Source organism: Ipomoea nil, unplaced genomic scaffold (genome assembly GCF_001879475.1).
Source record: "Ipomoea nil cultivar Tokyo-kokei standard unplaced genomic scaffold, Asagao_1.1 scaffold3147, whole genome shotgun sequence".
Classification (NCBI taxonomy): Eukaryota; Viridiplantae; Streptophyta; class Magnoliopsida; order Solanales; family Convolvulaceae; genus Ipomoea; species Ipomoea nil.
Genome location: NW_017619575.1, coordinates 499,990 through 514,031, shown reverse-complemented (window position 1 = coordinate 514,031; position 14,042 = coordinate 499,990). Strand labels below are relative to the sequence as shown.

The 14,042-nt window shown below is 33.7% G+C and overlaps 1 protein-coding gene across 1 annotated transcript; it reads left to right on the top strand.

Moving 5' to 3' along the window:
- Positions 1 to 5,155: 5,155 nt before the first annotated feature.
- LOC109167199 (proline-rich receptor-like protein kinase PERK2) lies at positions 5,156 to 8,848 on the top strand. Its single transcript, XM_019316166.1, has 10 exons — positions 5,156 to 5,455; positions 5,552 to 5,679; positions 5,765 to 5,862; positions 6,408 to 7,033; positions 7,126 to 7,289; positions 7,758 to 7,828; positions 7,925 to 8,078; positions 8,418 to 8,573; positions 8,649 to 8,724; positions 8,763 to 8,848. The coding sequence occupies exons 1-9, from the start codon at positions 5,218 to 5,220 to the stop codon at positions 8,700 to 8,702; spliced, it is 1,689 nt and encodes a 562-aa protein (XP_019171711.1). The 5' UTR covers positions 5,156 to 5,217; the 3' UTR covers positions 8,703 to 8,724; positions 8,763 to 8,848.
- The last annotated feature ends 5,194 nt before the right edge of the window (positions 8,849 to 14,042 follow it).

The window sequence follows — 14,042 nt, the reverse complement described above, 5'->3', positions numbered from 1 at the left end:
CAAAAATTATAAATATATGACTTTATAATTATAAACATATAATTCAGTAATTATGAACATAGAATCGTGTCCACATTGCAAGGTGGACACAGTTCCACAACATAACGATTGAATAAAGTGGCTACATACTTTTCATCGACAATAATGAAATCATTGATTTTTTTTTATTTCCATTATTCGTTGTTGAGACAAATTGTTTTGAGAGTTTGTCAATGAGAATTGCTGTCAATAGATGATGATAATAAATAAATCAAAATATATGGTTACAATAGATATTATTATAATAATATAGTAAAAATTAATTTACAAATTTCTTTAGAAGTTTTCATGCATCGATAAAAGCATAATTGAAATATTAAGTTTTGTTCTCAATAATCAAAAGAAAATTAATTAAACGAAAAAAAAAACTAAACTTAAATTTATTCTTTTTTTTAATGAAAAAAACAAATGATTTTCAAAGTTCCTGATTTATATGCTATGTATTTAGTTGGACTAATTATTTGACCAAAATTATGTTAAATTTTATATTATATTTTTAATACATTTTAACACATTCGTAGTATATGTTTAACAATTATGCTAACTCTAATTGGAATGAGGTTCGAACTTAAGATCTTTTTTATAGAAATTAATAAGTTAAGAATAATAAATAGTTAACGGAATATTCCGTTAATAAAGTTTATACTAACGGAATTTAAGGTTATTTAAGGAAATAAAATAATATAATAAAGGGTAAATAAGGAAAATCATTAAAAATACTAAAATCAAAATAATATGAACCATTCATTTTAAGAAACAATTAGTACCGACATTTTTTTTATTCCAATTAAGGGCCTAACATTATTCGCTCTTATTAGAATTGTAGATTTGTATAGATTGTAGATACACACACATAGCATTTCGTTCTGAAAGTGATTAATCAATCTAACCTTTTAAAGTCAATTAATTACACACACACACACATAATATATATATATATATATATATATATATATATATATATATATATATAAAAGTTCTCGTGTGGGTGAATGTTTTCGGTGCAGTTGTGTGATTTTAATGTGTGTGAGTTTTGTACTTAAGGTGCGTGAGTTTGTGTTTAAGGTGCGTGAGTTTTGTGCTTAAGGTGTGTGTACTTTGAGTAGTGTTGAAACTTAAGGTGCATGAGTTTTGTGCTTAAGGTGCGTGAATTTTGTACTTGAAGTGCGTGAGTTTGTGCTTAAGGCCAGGTGCTTGTGTTCTGTGCTTAATGTGCGTGAGATTTGTGTTCTTAATGTGAGTAGTTATTGAAACTTAAGGTGCATGAGTTTTGTGCTTAAGGTGTGTTAGTTTTGCGCTTAAGGTGTTTTGTTTAATTTGTGTGTTTAATGTGTGTGTGTTGTGTACTTAAAGTGCGTCAGTTTAATGCTTAATGTGCGTCCACCCGCACGGGAAGCCCTCCCCGCACCTGATTAGTTTTTTTTTTAATAAATATTTTATTATTTCTTCTGATGTTAAAGATGGTTGCTTTGGTAATTTTGCACAACATTTTTCATTCTTTCCCACCGTCTAAGTGTCTAATGGTGTATTGGGAATGGAAGGAAAAATGATGTGTACGTGAAATTACCAATTCAACCAATTTATCTAAAAATCCCTTGATGAGGTTGCATTGCCCACAATAAACCAAATGTGGTGAATTAGAGATCAAAAAAAAAAATAAAATAAAATAAAATACACACACACACAAAAACACAAAAAACACAAAAAACAAAAAACAAAAAAAAAAAACAAAACAAAACAAAAAAAAAAACGCAACCCTTATTGCAATGGGTTGGCTTTTAACAATTTTTAAGGACAAAACAAAATGAAAAAAAAAAATAAAATTTGCGGTTCTAGCTGGCACATATAAAAAGTTGAAGTCATCTTCACCTTTGATCAAATTTTTTTTTTATTTTATTATTATTATTATTATTTTTTTTTTTTTTGCATTCCCTATCATCAAACTATCAAAGCAAGACTTTCAAGGTTTCTTTCTTTTCTTTTATTTTTTTCCCAACTCCCACTCCTTGTTGGCACCCAAAAATCCTCCCTAGAAACCCAACAGATGGCTTTGCTATAAGGTTAGGGGAAACAAAGATTTATTTGTTTTGTAAGTAAAAAGACCATATATGTAACTAATAACATAGTTAATAGGCTAAATGTGTTTACCTTATAAGAAAAACTACATTTTAACATCTAAAATAATTAAAGGGCCAACAACATAAGTTTCTTTATTTTTTTTAGGAAGAAACAAATTGTTATTTCTTTTTTCTAAATCAATCAAAACACGTCAAATAAAAAAAAAAAAAAAAAGAGTAAAAAGTAAGTACAAAGTTAGAATACATATAGTATTGCTCTTCAGTTAATAAGTATATATATTATGAAAATATGACACTACTTTTTTCTTCTTTGCTTATTTCTATTAGTATTTTCTTATCATTTTTAAATTTGATTTTTTTTGCGCTAAAGTGATCCCGCACCATGAACCATTCATGATTATTTATGGCTCTAAATATCACTTATTAAATATCATATTGCGGGATGAATAATCAAGAATAGTTCATGGTGCGGGATGACACTTTAACATTTTTTTTTTGTGTGTGTGTTTAATAGTACTTTTGATTTAGGTTCTAAATATATAAAGTTTACATATATGTTTAATAGTACTTTTGATTTAACTTCAATCAAATCTGGTTAACTGAATCCGACACATAAAATGGGACGGAGGAAGTATGATTTTTGCATTTGTTTTCAACAATAAAAGAAATAAAAAAAAAAAAATCAATGTACTTGGTTGCCCTATTTATGAAGGAAGATAGATGCATGCCCATGCAAGTACGTACTATACGGTTGAATATTATATGCTAATAAATCAAATAGTTTTATTACATGTATCTCAAATTCTACTCCATGACGTGACAACTAATGATAAGATATTTTTATTATGTGGGTCTCAGCAGAAGTGTTTATTCAAAAATTTGTATGAAGAAATAAAAGTCGGAAGTAAAAAGTGCAGCGGAGTCCGGGTAGTGTATTCTTAAAACAAATTGGAAATTTGGAATGCCAACAAAAGCCGTTAATATTACAACCAGCCCATTTACCACACCTGGAAGATAACGTGTGGTTCATAGTCCCTATCGTACTCTTGTTTAATTTTTTTTTTGGGAGGGGTGGATGGAGTGGCAGAGAAATCTATAATCATTATCAGAATGTGTACTATGTAATTTTATTTTATTTTTTTATGTGAATATCTTATCTTTTGACACCAAAAAAGTGTTGATAAGAATCGAACATGTTACCGTCTAGAGCTGGCAACGGACCAACTTAAGGTTGAACCAGCCCTGAATTGACTAGGAAAAAGCGGGTCTGGACATCACTAGGCTAAGCCTGAATTGGAACCGACTTGTAGAGGACTGATTCATCAGGTCCTATAAAAAATAAACTCGAGGCCCAGCTCAAAACCAGCCCAAGCCCAAGTTCAGGCACGACCCAGAACCCTAATCGACCCAGGCACGATCCAGACCCAGCCCGGGCAAAAGCAACATATATAATTTAGCCATGGCAGCAATGCATGGCAAAGCTGCCATGGCAATTTAAATGCTATTTTGGGCATTTTAGGCCAGCTGCCACATTGTGACAAATCGTATTCTATTAATTCTAGTATGAAATCAATGACCTAAGTTAGATGACCTGGACGAAGATATATATAAGATCCAAGCCCAACGAAAGATACCTACAGGGTCCAAGGCTTTCGACGATCCTTGTACAAGGTAACAATTAGTTATTTTGTGCTAGTGAACTTTTCCGCGACACCCACATCTGCCGCTACACTTATACAAGTGTAACCGATGTACAATTTCCTAGTAGTGAATAAAAAATTATAGGGAAAATGACACTTTTTCCCCCTATGTTATATACTTATAGCACTTTTTCCCCCTCAATTATTTAAGTGGCTCTTTTTCCCCCTGAAATGTTAAATAGACATATTTACCCTTAAAATAAATATTTCATTTATTTTTATTCTCCAATAAATTATTACTATAATTTGGTTCAAACCAGATACTATGGTAACCAAACCAAAATATTCCAATTACAATTTATAATCAAAACGCGATATTTAGAGTTTATTAAAATCACGAACTGGAATGGCCGGTTCATGTTCCAAACTGAAAAAATAAAATACATTTATAGTTGAATTTAAACTATTTTAAAATAAAAAATAAAATTTTAAAATAAAGACGGTTCAAAATCGCGAACGGGATCCGGAACTGCCGGTTCATGATCCAGTTTTTTTTTTTTTTTATTCTTAAATTTAATAAATTGAAATCCAAATATTGAGTTCTAAATCTGAATCATAACTGAAAACTTTTAATTCGATTGCTATAGTGTCTGGTTCAGTTCGAACCAAATCGTGGTAATCGCTACATATACGCAATAATTTGTTGGAGAAGTAAAATAAATAAAATGTTTACTTTAAGGGTAGAAATGTCAATTTAATATATTAGGGGAGAAAACCACCACTTTTAAAATAATTGAGGGGGCTAATGTGCTTACATAAATAATTGAGGGGGAAAAAGTGCTATAAGTATATAACATAGGGGGAAAAAGTGCCATTTTCCCAAAATTATAAATATCTGATTATTTTTTAGTTTTAACTATAAATATCTTCACGTTTTGCAGCCTAAGAAACTAGTAACAGCCGTCCAAGTCGTTCCCAAAGTCCAAAGTTCCTAACATGTTTAATTATCGACCAAGCCAATAATGAGCATCCTTGTAAGTTATCGTTGTTCGTGGCAACCTATGATTACAGCCATTTTATTACTTTTAACGAACTCTTCACTCTTTTGTAACGAATTTTTCTGTTAAATTAATATATTCTTTGATTTATATTAAAGTCAACACACATTACTTAAATACGCATTGTAATGAAGACTATCTTGTAATCTTAAGTGATCACAAATCATTCAAAATTATTCATATCTAATTAAATCAAGAAGATGAATAGACAACTTTTAGAAGAAAAAAATAAAAATTGAAACTTTGTAGTTAGTGTCAATTTTCTAACCAACAAAGTCTTACCTCTCATGCAAGTAATTCCTCGTCCATGCACTATAACAAAGCAATAAAACATCAAATGGAAGGAGATTATCGAAGAAAATTGATAAAGCTTAGCTGAGATCTACGAGAAGAAAGTTAAGGATGATGAAGTTTATGTTGGAACCGTCGGCGTTCTGTGCATCATCTGGAGAAAACATCATCATCGTCGCCATGGATACAAAACGCGGCGAAGCAGGCATGGACGCCTTGAACTGGGCGATCAACAACGTTGTTAGACCCAAAGACAGACTGGTGGTTCTTGGGGTCTTGTCTGAAGTTGGGAAGAAGACTTCTTCCTCCCTTTGCTTCCCTTTCCATGTCGGAATCGGATCCAAGACCTGTAAGTTTTCCAATTTAATCTATATATATATATATTCTAACTAAATTAAGAATGATCGAGTTACGTTTCAACTAAAAGTATGATAAAATCTTCTAGGGTTAAACTTGGACTTCCAAGGACAAGCAGAAACGAGTCCCAGAGTGATCAAGGCGGAGATTGACAGAAAGAGAGAAGAATATCAGCGCATTCTGCAGCCATATTACAGACATTGCAACAGAATTGAAGTTAATAATGACTAATTTAAGGTTAAAGTCCAGGTTTAATTTACTGTTCTTTTATAACACAAAATTGTATGTACTGTGCATGCAGGTTAATCTTGATTTCACTCTTGCGGCAGGATATGATCCTAGGCAGATAACAATTGAAGAAGCCCACAAATTGAATCCACGCTGGATAGTTTTGGACAGGTATAAGTTCCACTTTTTTTTGTAGAATCTTCTACATTTTCTTTTACCATGAAAACTTGCGGCGACTACAGAGGTATGCTGGGTAAACTTTGTAACCCTAACTGACAAAAGACCATGAAAGTCATAGCTGACCAGGAAAATCAAAAGTTTTTTGCTAGAGAACCCGAGAAGCCACTACAGAAGTGTGCTGGGTAAACACAACCGTGTGATCCTAATCGGCATAGGACCATGAACGCCATAGTTTGCTGGCTCAAATCAAAAGTCTTTTACCAAGAAAATTAGCAACCATTACCCAAAGTACGCTAGGTAAACCTGACTTTGTTACCCTAGCCAGCAAGGGACTATGAAGGTCATAGCTGGCCAGCTCAAATCAAAAGGCCTATAGGCGGCTCACATTAAGAGTCGAATTTGGAACCTTATAGTTATCAAGTCAATGGTCAGAGTGTCTGATCAATTTGGCTGGAATTGTCGGAATTAGTTATCTTCTTGGCAAAGCAATTTGTTTATATATTATAATGGAGTGTGAATGGTATGTATGAATGCAGTTTTCTGAAGAAAGAGAAAGTGTATATATATGGGCACGTAGCCTGCAACATAGCAGTAATGAAGAGCAAAGGCCTAGCGACATTGATGCCGCTGCGAACTCCAGAGCACAATGAACAATGGTGGAACAATAATGATGAATATCAACGTCCAGAAGAACACAAAGAATCCGAGCAAGAAGATAAAGTAGCCAACAACCACGAAGACCAAGAAAGCTCTGATCAAGAAGAAGAAGAAGAAGAAGAAGAAGTTTCTGATGAATCCAGAATGGGGTTTCCTCCGCCGACGCCAAAGAGCCCTTGTTGGCGGCCTCTCGCCTGGAGAATGGGATTTCCTCGGATACTATCCATTGAAGAAATCGAGAACATGACGAACGGATATGACGACGAGATCACCGTGTGCACCGATCGCGGGAAACATAGAGTTTATGAAGGGATCTTTCTGGGAACGCCTGTTATGGTCAAACGTTTCCCCAAGGACAACGATGAGTTCTGGTCGGTGTTGGAGATCATTTCCCAAGTCCGACATCATAGTATTCTCGGCCTCATCGGACACTGCTGCACCGATGAATCTATGTTCTTAGTCTACGATTTTCCTTGCAGCTACACTCTTGAAATCAACCTGCTAGGTATGTAATCTCATCTCATCTTCACACAAAAACACTAATAATTAACTCCATAAGATCAAGAATTCAAGATTCACAATTCTTTCGATCTGCAGATGATGAGTGCAGTAAGAGAATTCCATGGAAAATGAGGTGGAATGTGGCGCTAGAAATAGGCGCCGGCCTTCGCTATCTTCAAGAGGAATGCGAGAATGGGCCTGTTGTAGACATCTCCATTTCTTCCTCTCAAATTGTAATCTTTCATGGTTCTTCTGCAATGGTACGTCACAAACCCAGCCAAGTTGATTGTTGACTTGTTGACTTGGTAACAGAAGTTTGACTTTTTGAGGGATTTATTGACTTTTTTGATTTGATCATGTTACTTATTGTAATTTAGGCTAGTTTATCCTAGCCAGGCTAATCAGGCTGTTAACTTGTTTGACTTTCCGTTGGAGCGGTTTTTTAATTTGACCCAATTAATTTAGGCTGGTTTACCTCGATTCTTTGTCGAGGCTGATGAGTACAACAATTACAATTTGGTCCCGAGCCCGGTTCAAGACCCTTTTTGTAGTAGGGCTAATGCCCAATTTTAGTTCAGATAACGTCACAAGACATTATTTACTCAGTACACACTCTTAGATAGTGGCTGGAAAAAAAAAAACATTTGTTATGTGCATATGTAATGTTGAAAGTTTGAAGTGATGTAGAAGAAGAATAATGGGTCTGTTTCTTTGATTTGTTGTTGAAGTTATGCATAGTGAATAGAGCAAGGTTGCTGAAGGATGGCACCGCAAATCAGAATGAAGATTTGTCAGCTAAGTAAGAACCAGAACTTCCACTATATATATGCAAGTGAGCAGTATGAATTTTGTAATGAATAAGTAATGTTTTTCTCTGTTCTTTGATGGTTGAAAGATGCGGTGAAGATCATAGAGAACAGAGCAAACACATTTTGGCTGACATTCGTGGTTATGGGAGGTTCCTCATAGAGCTCATAACAGGAAAGACAGACAAGTATCTCCAGGAGGAAGATGATGATGATGATGGCCACCATTCATCTTTTGATTGGGTAAGATTCACTTTAAGTCTGTCACTCAAGGATCAACTGAGTTACCTGTGTGAATAAGATTGACGTTTAAATTTTTATAACGAGAAAAACATACAGTCACTCCCTGAGTTTACACGGGATAAATTCCACCATGTGACCTAGCTAACTAAAGATATAGAGAGGTAAATTAGCTTAGATTGAGCATAACTGACTGGCTAAAGAAAAAGACTAACAGATTGTTTTCACTGTGAATTGAAATTGGAACCTCATGATTATCAAAGCTAATAGTCTGACTAACTTAATTAGGGTTGCTGGTTGCAAAAATGGATTTTGGACTAAAGTGCTACTCATTTGTTAAAGGCAATACCATTTCTTGAAGATGAAGATGCACTAAGGAAGGTGATGGACAGCAGACTGGTGCTAGATAGCAGCGATGATAGATTGGTTGTGAATATGGCAAGAGCTGCATTGCTTTGTCTAAAGAGCGATTTCGACGACAGGCTTACTATGAGCAAGGTAGAAAAGTTTCGACCCTTACTTTGTAGAGTCAATGTGAGATCGTATTTTCAAATTGAGTGGTTGTGGGTGCAGGTGTTAGCTGTGGTGAGAGGTGACCAGGATGGAACCACAGTGCTAAGCCTATGAAAGGAGAATTGAAGATTGTTATATGTCATTCATGGCCAGAGAAACATTGTTGTTCTTACTTCTTATCGGGTCAATTGTTCCCTTCTGAGCTTGAGGAATAAATGTTGGAATTGAACTTATTGAAATTATATTGGATCTCTTAGGTATCTTTGTTTTGTTTTTTTTTTTTTTTTTTTTTTTTTTTTTTTTTTGGGTGTATCTTAGGTATCTTTGTTGTTCCTACGTTGTACGTTGGAATGTTTTTTGAGTACCAGAAACATGTTTTCTTGATCGAATTGCATTGGGCCAAAAACTTTTCTAACGGTCCAAAGTGGTACACAGTACAACTTGCGTTTGGCCCATCTTCAGTGCTCACAATCATTATTTTGTGGTCCATAATCCATACAATTGTGTGGACTATATTATCAAATAATGTACTTTTACTATATTAAAATTGTACATTAATTGTATTCAAGGAAAATACATTATTTCAGTACTGAAAGTCTTTCAGTCGAGCTCATTACAAGAGTCTTTCTAAAATAGTTTACTTATCATGTGTGGTTTAATTTACGGGCTATATATTACATAGAAATAGGGTTTACCTAGCACACACATTTAAATAGTGATGTCAAAATTTTCTCGTTAAAAAAAAAAAAAAAAAAAAAAAAAAAAAAAAAAAAAAAAAAAAGGAAGAGAGACTTAATTAACAAAACATATGTCAGTACTTTTTTTCCTTAGTTAATTCTTGACCTCCTCTTCGCTAAAACCCAGGTCTGGAATCTTTCTTGTAGCTACTTGGTATTCAATTGTATTGTACTGAAGCAAAGGAATCTCCTTGAAAGCATGCAAACAAAAACCTCCATTGATTTCATCAGTTGTAATAGTAGTATTCATTTCAACTCTCACACACCACTAGGCCAACCCCACAACAACATTCTTAATTACATATATTCATATTTATTACAAATGAAACCAAACAAACTAATGTCTAGGTTACCATTAAATCTAACACTTACTACTAAAAAAGCATGATTTTCAATCACCAAATTAAAAAAAAGGGACTGTTTTAAAGATTCAAAATATTATTTATTGCTATTACTAACAGTCCACCAAAAGTAATTGGTGTTACCGATCACAAATTGTAAGTCGATTAGATCATGAGATAGGTGTGTCACCACTGAAATGGTACAGTGTAATCTCTAGTATTGCAAGATAGAATTATTATTTTTTGTGTCAAATCACATTCTCTTATTATATAAGTTGGGAAAAAATTAATAATCTCATTTAACCTAATAATCTATACCTAACATTTGAATATTTAGTTAATACTATCTATGTCCACCGGGTATAGTGATTTTACCACGACGTTTAGTCATAACTTTCAAATTAACTGTAGTACCCGTGGTCCTTTGTCAAGTTAACCACTCATGGTCCTTCAACTATCAAATTGCAGCCTTGGTCCTTCAATTCTATGAGGACCACAAGTCCACAGCTGATTAAATTTTAAAAGTTAAAAAACCATGGTTAACTTTGACCACGTGGTAATAATTTGAAAGTTAAAGGACCACAATGGTCAATCTAAAAATTTAAGACTAAACCTGACAAAATCATTATAATCAGAGAATTTCCTTATGAGATTAACTCTTTAAATATTACATAGGCAGCCTTTCAATATTTGCATTTCCGGAAGATTAATGTTTTTTTTGTATGGCAAGAGAATCCCAATGGACTGAGTAAACTTAGTCTTGTGACCTTGTCAATAATCTGCTCTCAGAGTTAATTAAACTTGTAATTGAGTGATTACCGATTAAACTGCTTGATAAACCTAGATTGGGTTGCCCCAGCAGAAGCTAAGATGAATGTTGGATTAAACTGAATGTGATCTGAGGTCTATAAAAGGCCATGAAAGAGTGTAGAACAGATAGGGTTACAGATCTAGACTTAGATTACTAGCACAGCTAGTCCACAGATACATACATGATGTTAAAAACATTTTTAAAATAATACAAAAATACAATCCTATCTATTTACACCAAAACCTAGTCTGATAAAACACAGAATTTAAAGTCTTTGAATCTTCATTTACTGGAAGTGATGGGGTACTGTTCACTGTTACTATGTTATCTGTGTCCTGTGGGCAACAAATATTCAAAACATGCAATATAATGAAATTAAAACCCAACAAGTTAAATTAAATAAATAAATAAGGAGCGGTTCAATAATTCAACACAAAAGAGAAATAATAAGCAGAAATGGAAAAAGTTAGACCTGTAGTGTCATAGCCATGCATAGCCAAACATGGAAGAAATTTGTTGTATTAACAAAGATAGATTCTACACAAAGGATCCCATTTGTGAAGAATCAGAGAGGAAATCACGAGCGTTACGTTACGCGTACAATAATATCATTACAATTAAAATTAATATCAAAACTGTTTCCAGCAAGATTCATATCTCTAACTTCAAGTTGAGATCGAGACTTCTCTTTTACAATTAGATCAGTAAATCATTTACTGTGCCTTCTACTTTCAAGGGATATATATATTTACATGCATACAAAATAAGAACCTAGAAATGAAATCATGGAATACTGAAAGGTGATCGAAGAAGCAGATCGAAACATATATATTTTAAAATTTCTCGAAACCCTAACTACAAATTGAGAAGAAATTAAACCCTTTTCAGAGCATAAGAAATTAACCAACACGGCCAAGTTGGTCAGCATGTTGAGTTGATAACTACAAGATTACAAATTTTACTCTAACAGAACGTCTTATAATCTTCTTGGTTCGAGTGAGTAACCTAAGCTGATTTAGCTCTTTGTAGTCCTGATTAGGATCACAAGGCTTAATAAGCACAAGATTACAAATCCGACTCCTAACCAATCAACGTATTTGAGTCGGTCAATTTACCTGCCCGCTAGGATCACAAAAGGGGAGTTTACCCGTGCACATCCGAGCCTCGGGTTGTGGCAAAAAAAAAAAAAAAAGAGTTAACTAAGTTTTAATCTGCATAACAAAAGGGCAAAGGGATCGGAAAAACAAGAACCAGCTCACCGGCCGGCCGGCCTCCGGCGTGAAGCCATGTAGATAGAAACAACCTGAAAGAGCAGATAGAAATATGGGTGTTTTGGGAGGAATGAAGCCTGGTCCGATGCCATCACTCCACCATCATCAACATATATATATGGGATATGGAAGACAAATATATATTTATAGATATATGATCTTCCATATGTATGTATATGTCGCATGTTTTTGAGGAAGATGATAAGTAAGTGCATCGAGCCAGCCAACATCCCCCTCAAACTCCTCATATCTCCTCCTCGTCGTCGTCGACGTTCTCTGAGTTGTCGGTCGCGTAAAGCGGACCTACGAACGAACCCTAAACCTAATTGTCGTCGCACTTTCCAGATAGCTGCGACGACTTCTCTAGGCTTTTTTGTTAGAGAAAGTGGTTTCCTACTTCAAAACCCTACCTAACGTCTTAATTTATAGGAGAAAGGGAAGATTGGTGTTCACACAATGACACCTCATTTTGATTTTTTTTTTTTTTAATATTGTCACCACGTTCTTATATTCTATAGTTATTTTACATGCAACATCCGATATCTACATTACTATGAAAATAATTTAAATTTAGTGCATTTCTCGTCTATAGAGTTTGATGACACTCGAAAAATACTTAATTTTGAATTTCATTAAGAATACTTTTATTCATGATTATTTTTCATTTCCTAAGTTTTGAACTTAAAGCATGACCCTAGACGGCAAAGGATTTGACCAGAGCTTTCATCACATGGAGTCAGATTTGAAATCTTGTATTTACTTAAATACTCATATACGATGAGCCACACTGTTGTTTGGTGCACAAAAAAGGTAGTTAGCTCTTCTTTCAATCAAGTCAACCCCAACAAAAGAAATCACCCAGCTCATTTTATAGTGACGAGAAAATATACAACCATGCACTGTCAAAGAGTATATATACATGATTTAAATTAAATCAACTCGATCCTATGTAATAGTCCACTAATGGGCTCAGGCGGCTCACCCAATTCATTATGCCCCAATTAATACGTTTTTATTTGATTTAATGAAAATTCTATAATACTGAATATCAAATGTAAAAATATCGTTTATCATAAAATTTTGGATAAATACTGCATGATATTAAATGAAACCAACATATGGTATCCAACAATCTAGATTCTTCTTTTAAAAACCATCCCAAAAAAAAAAAAAAAGTAATCTAATTAATATAGGAAATATGGAATCAATGAACATGCATGTTCAAATAAATGGACATACTGCTCAATAAAAATGAACATTTAAGCGTTACAGCGGAGCAGCCGAGCAGGTAGGGTGATTGAGTCAAAGCTGGGCCGGCAACGAATAGTAATAAATCAAATCAGATTTATAGTCTCACTTTTTGATACCTGTTTACGTGCATGTGGCATGTCGTCTTAAGATAACTGAATCATTGAATAATCATGTACCATTCTCACCTTAAATAATAGACTTTTTCTTTTCTTTTCTAAAAGATACTCACGTGATTAATGTTCCATTTTCATCATAAATATTCTTTTGTTTAATCTTCATCACGGTAAAAATTTTAAATTAATTGTATTTGTTGCAGAGTTGAACTTTTACGTTGGAGATTCAGTGTGTCCGAAGAGTCAATAGTTTCAAACCGACATTGTCTTTTTGTACTTCAATAAATTGAAAAAAGTATGTATGAACAGATACTACATTGTAACAGAGCCAGTAGTACTAAAAAATAAAAAATAAAATAAAATAAACAACAACAACATTGAGCCATGTTTAGTTTATTTGATGTCTTTATATTATCCATATTTTATTTTTAGTACTATGATTTTATGTGTGTGCGTTGTTATAAAGTTTTATAGTGGCTCCTGAGTGACAAGTTAATTGGTTGATCAATCCAAAATAAATTAATAATTTTGTTTTAATAACTGCATTAGGAACCAAAAAGTAAGGTTTGGATCGGAATTGGTTAGGCATTAATGTACAAGCTGCATTTGGAGTTTGTGATCGAACCAGTTGAAGCACATACCGCAATTCTTTCACCGAGTTTTTAGAACATGATTTATTAGGGTATAAAATATAGAAAAAAGAGAAGTTGAGTCTCCAAGATAGGGAGGGGAGAGAGGAAAGCTCAAAAGAAATGAAGGTTCATTTTCAAATGGGAAAGAAGTAGAAATGAGTTCTTGAAATGGAGTTTACTTTCAAGTGTAATCAAAGATCGTCATCAGTGGTAAGCTCATCAGAAGAATAAACTCCAAAAACTACTTTCTTCAGGGAAAATGACAAATATTGCTCTAACATAAAATACAAGAAATTTT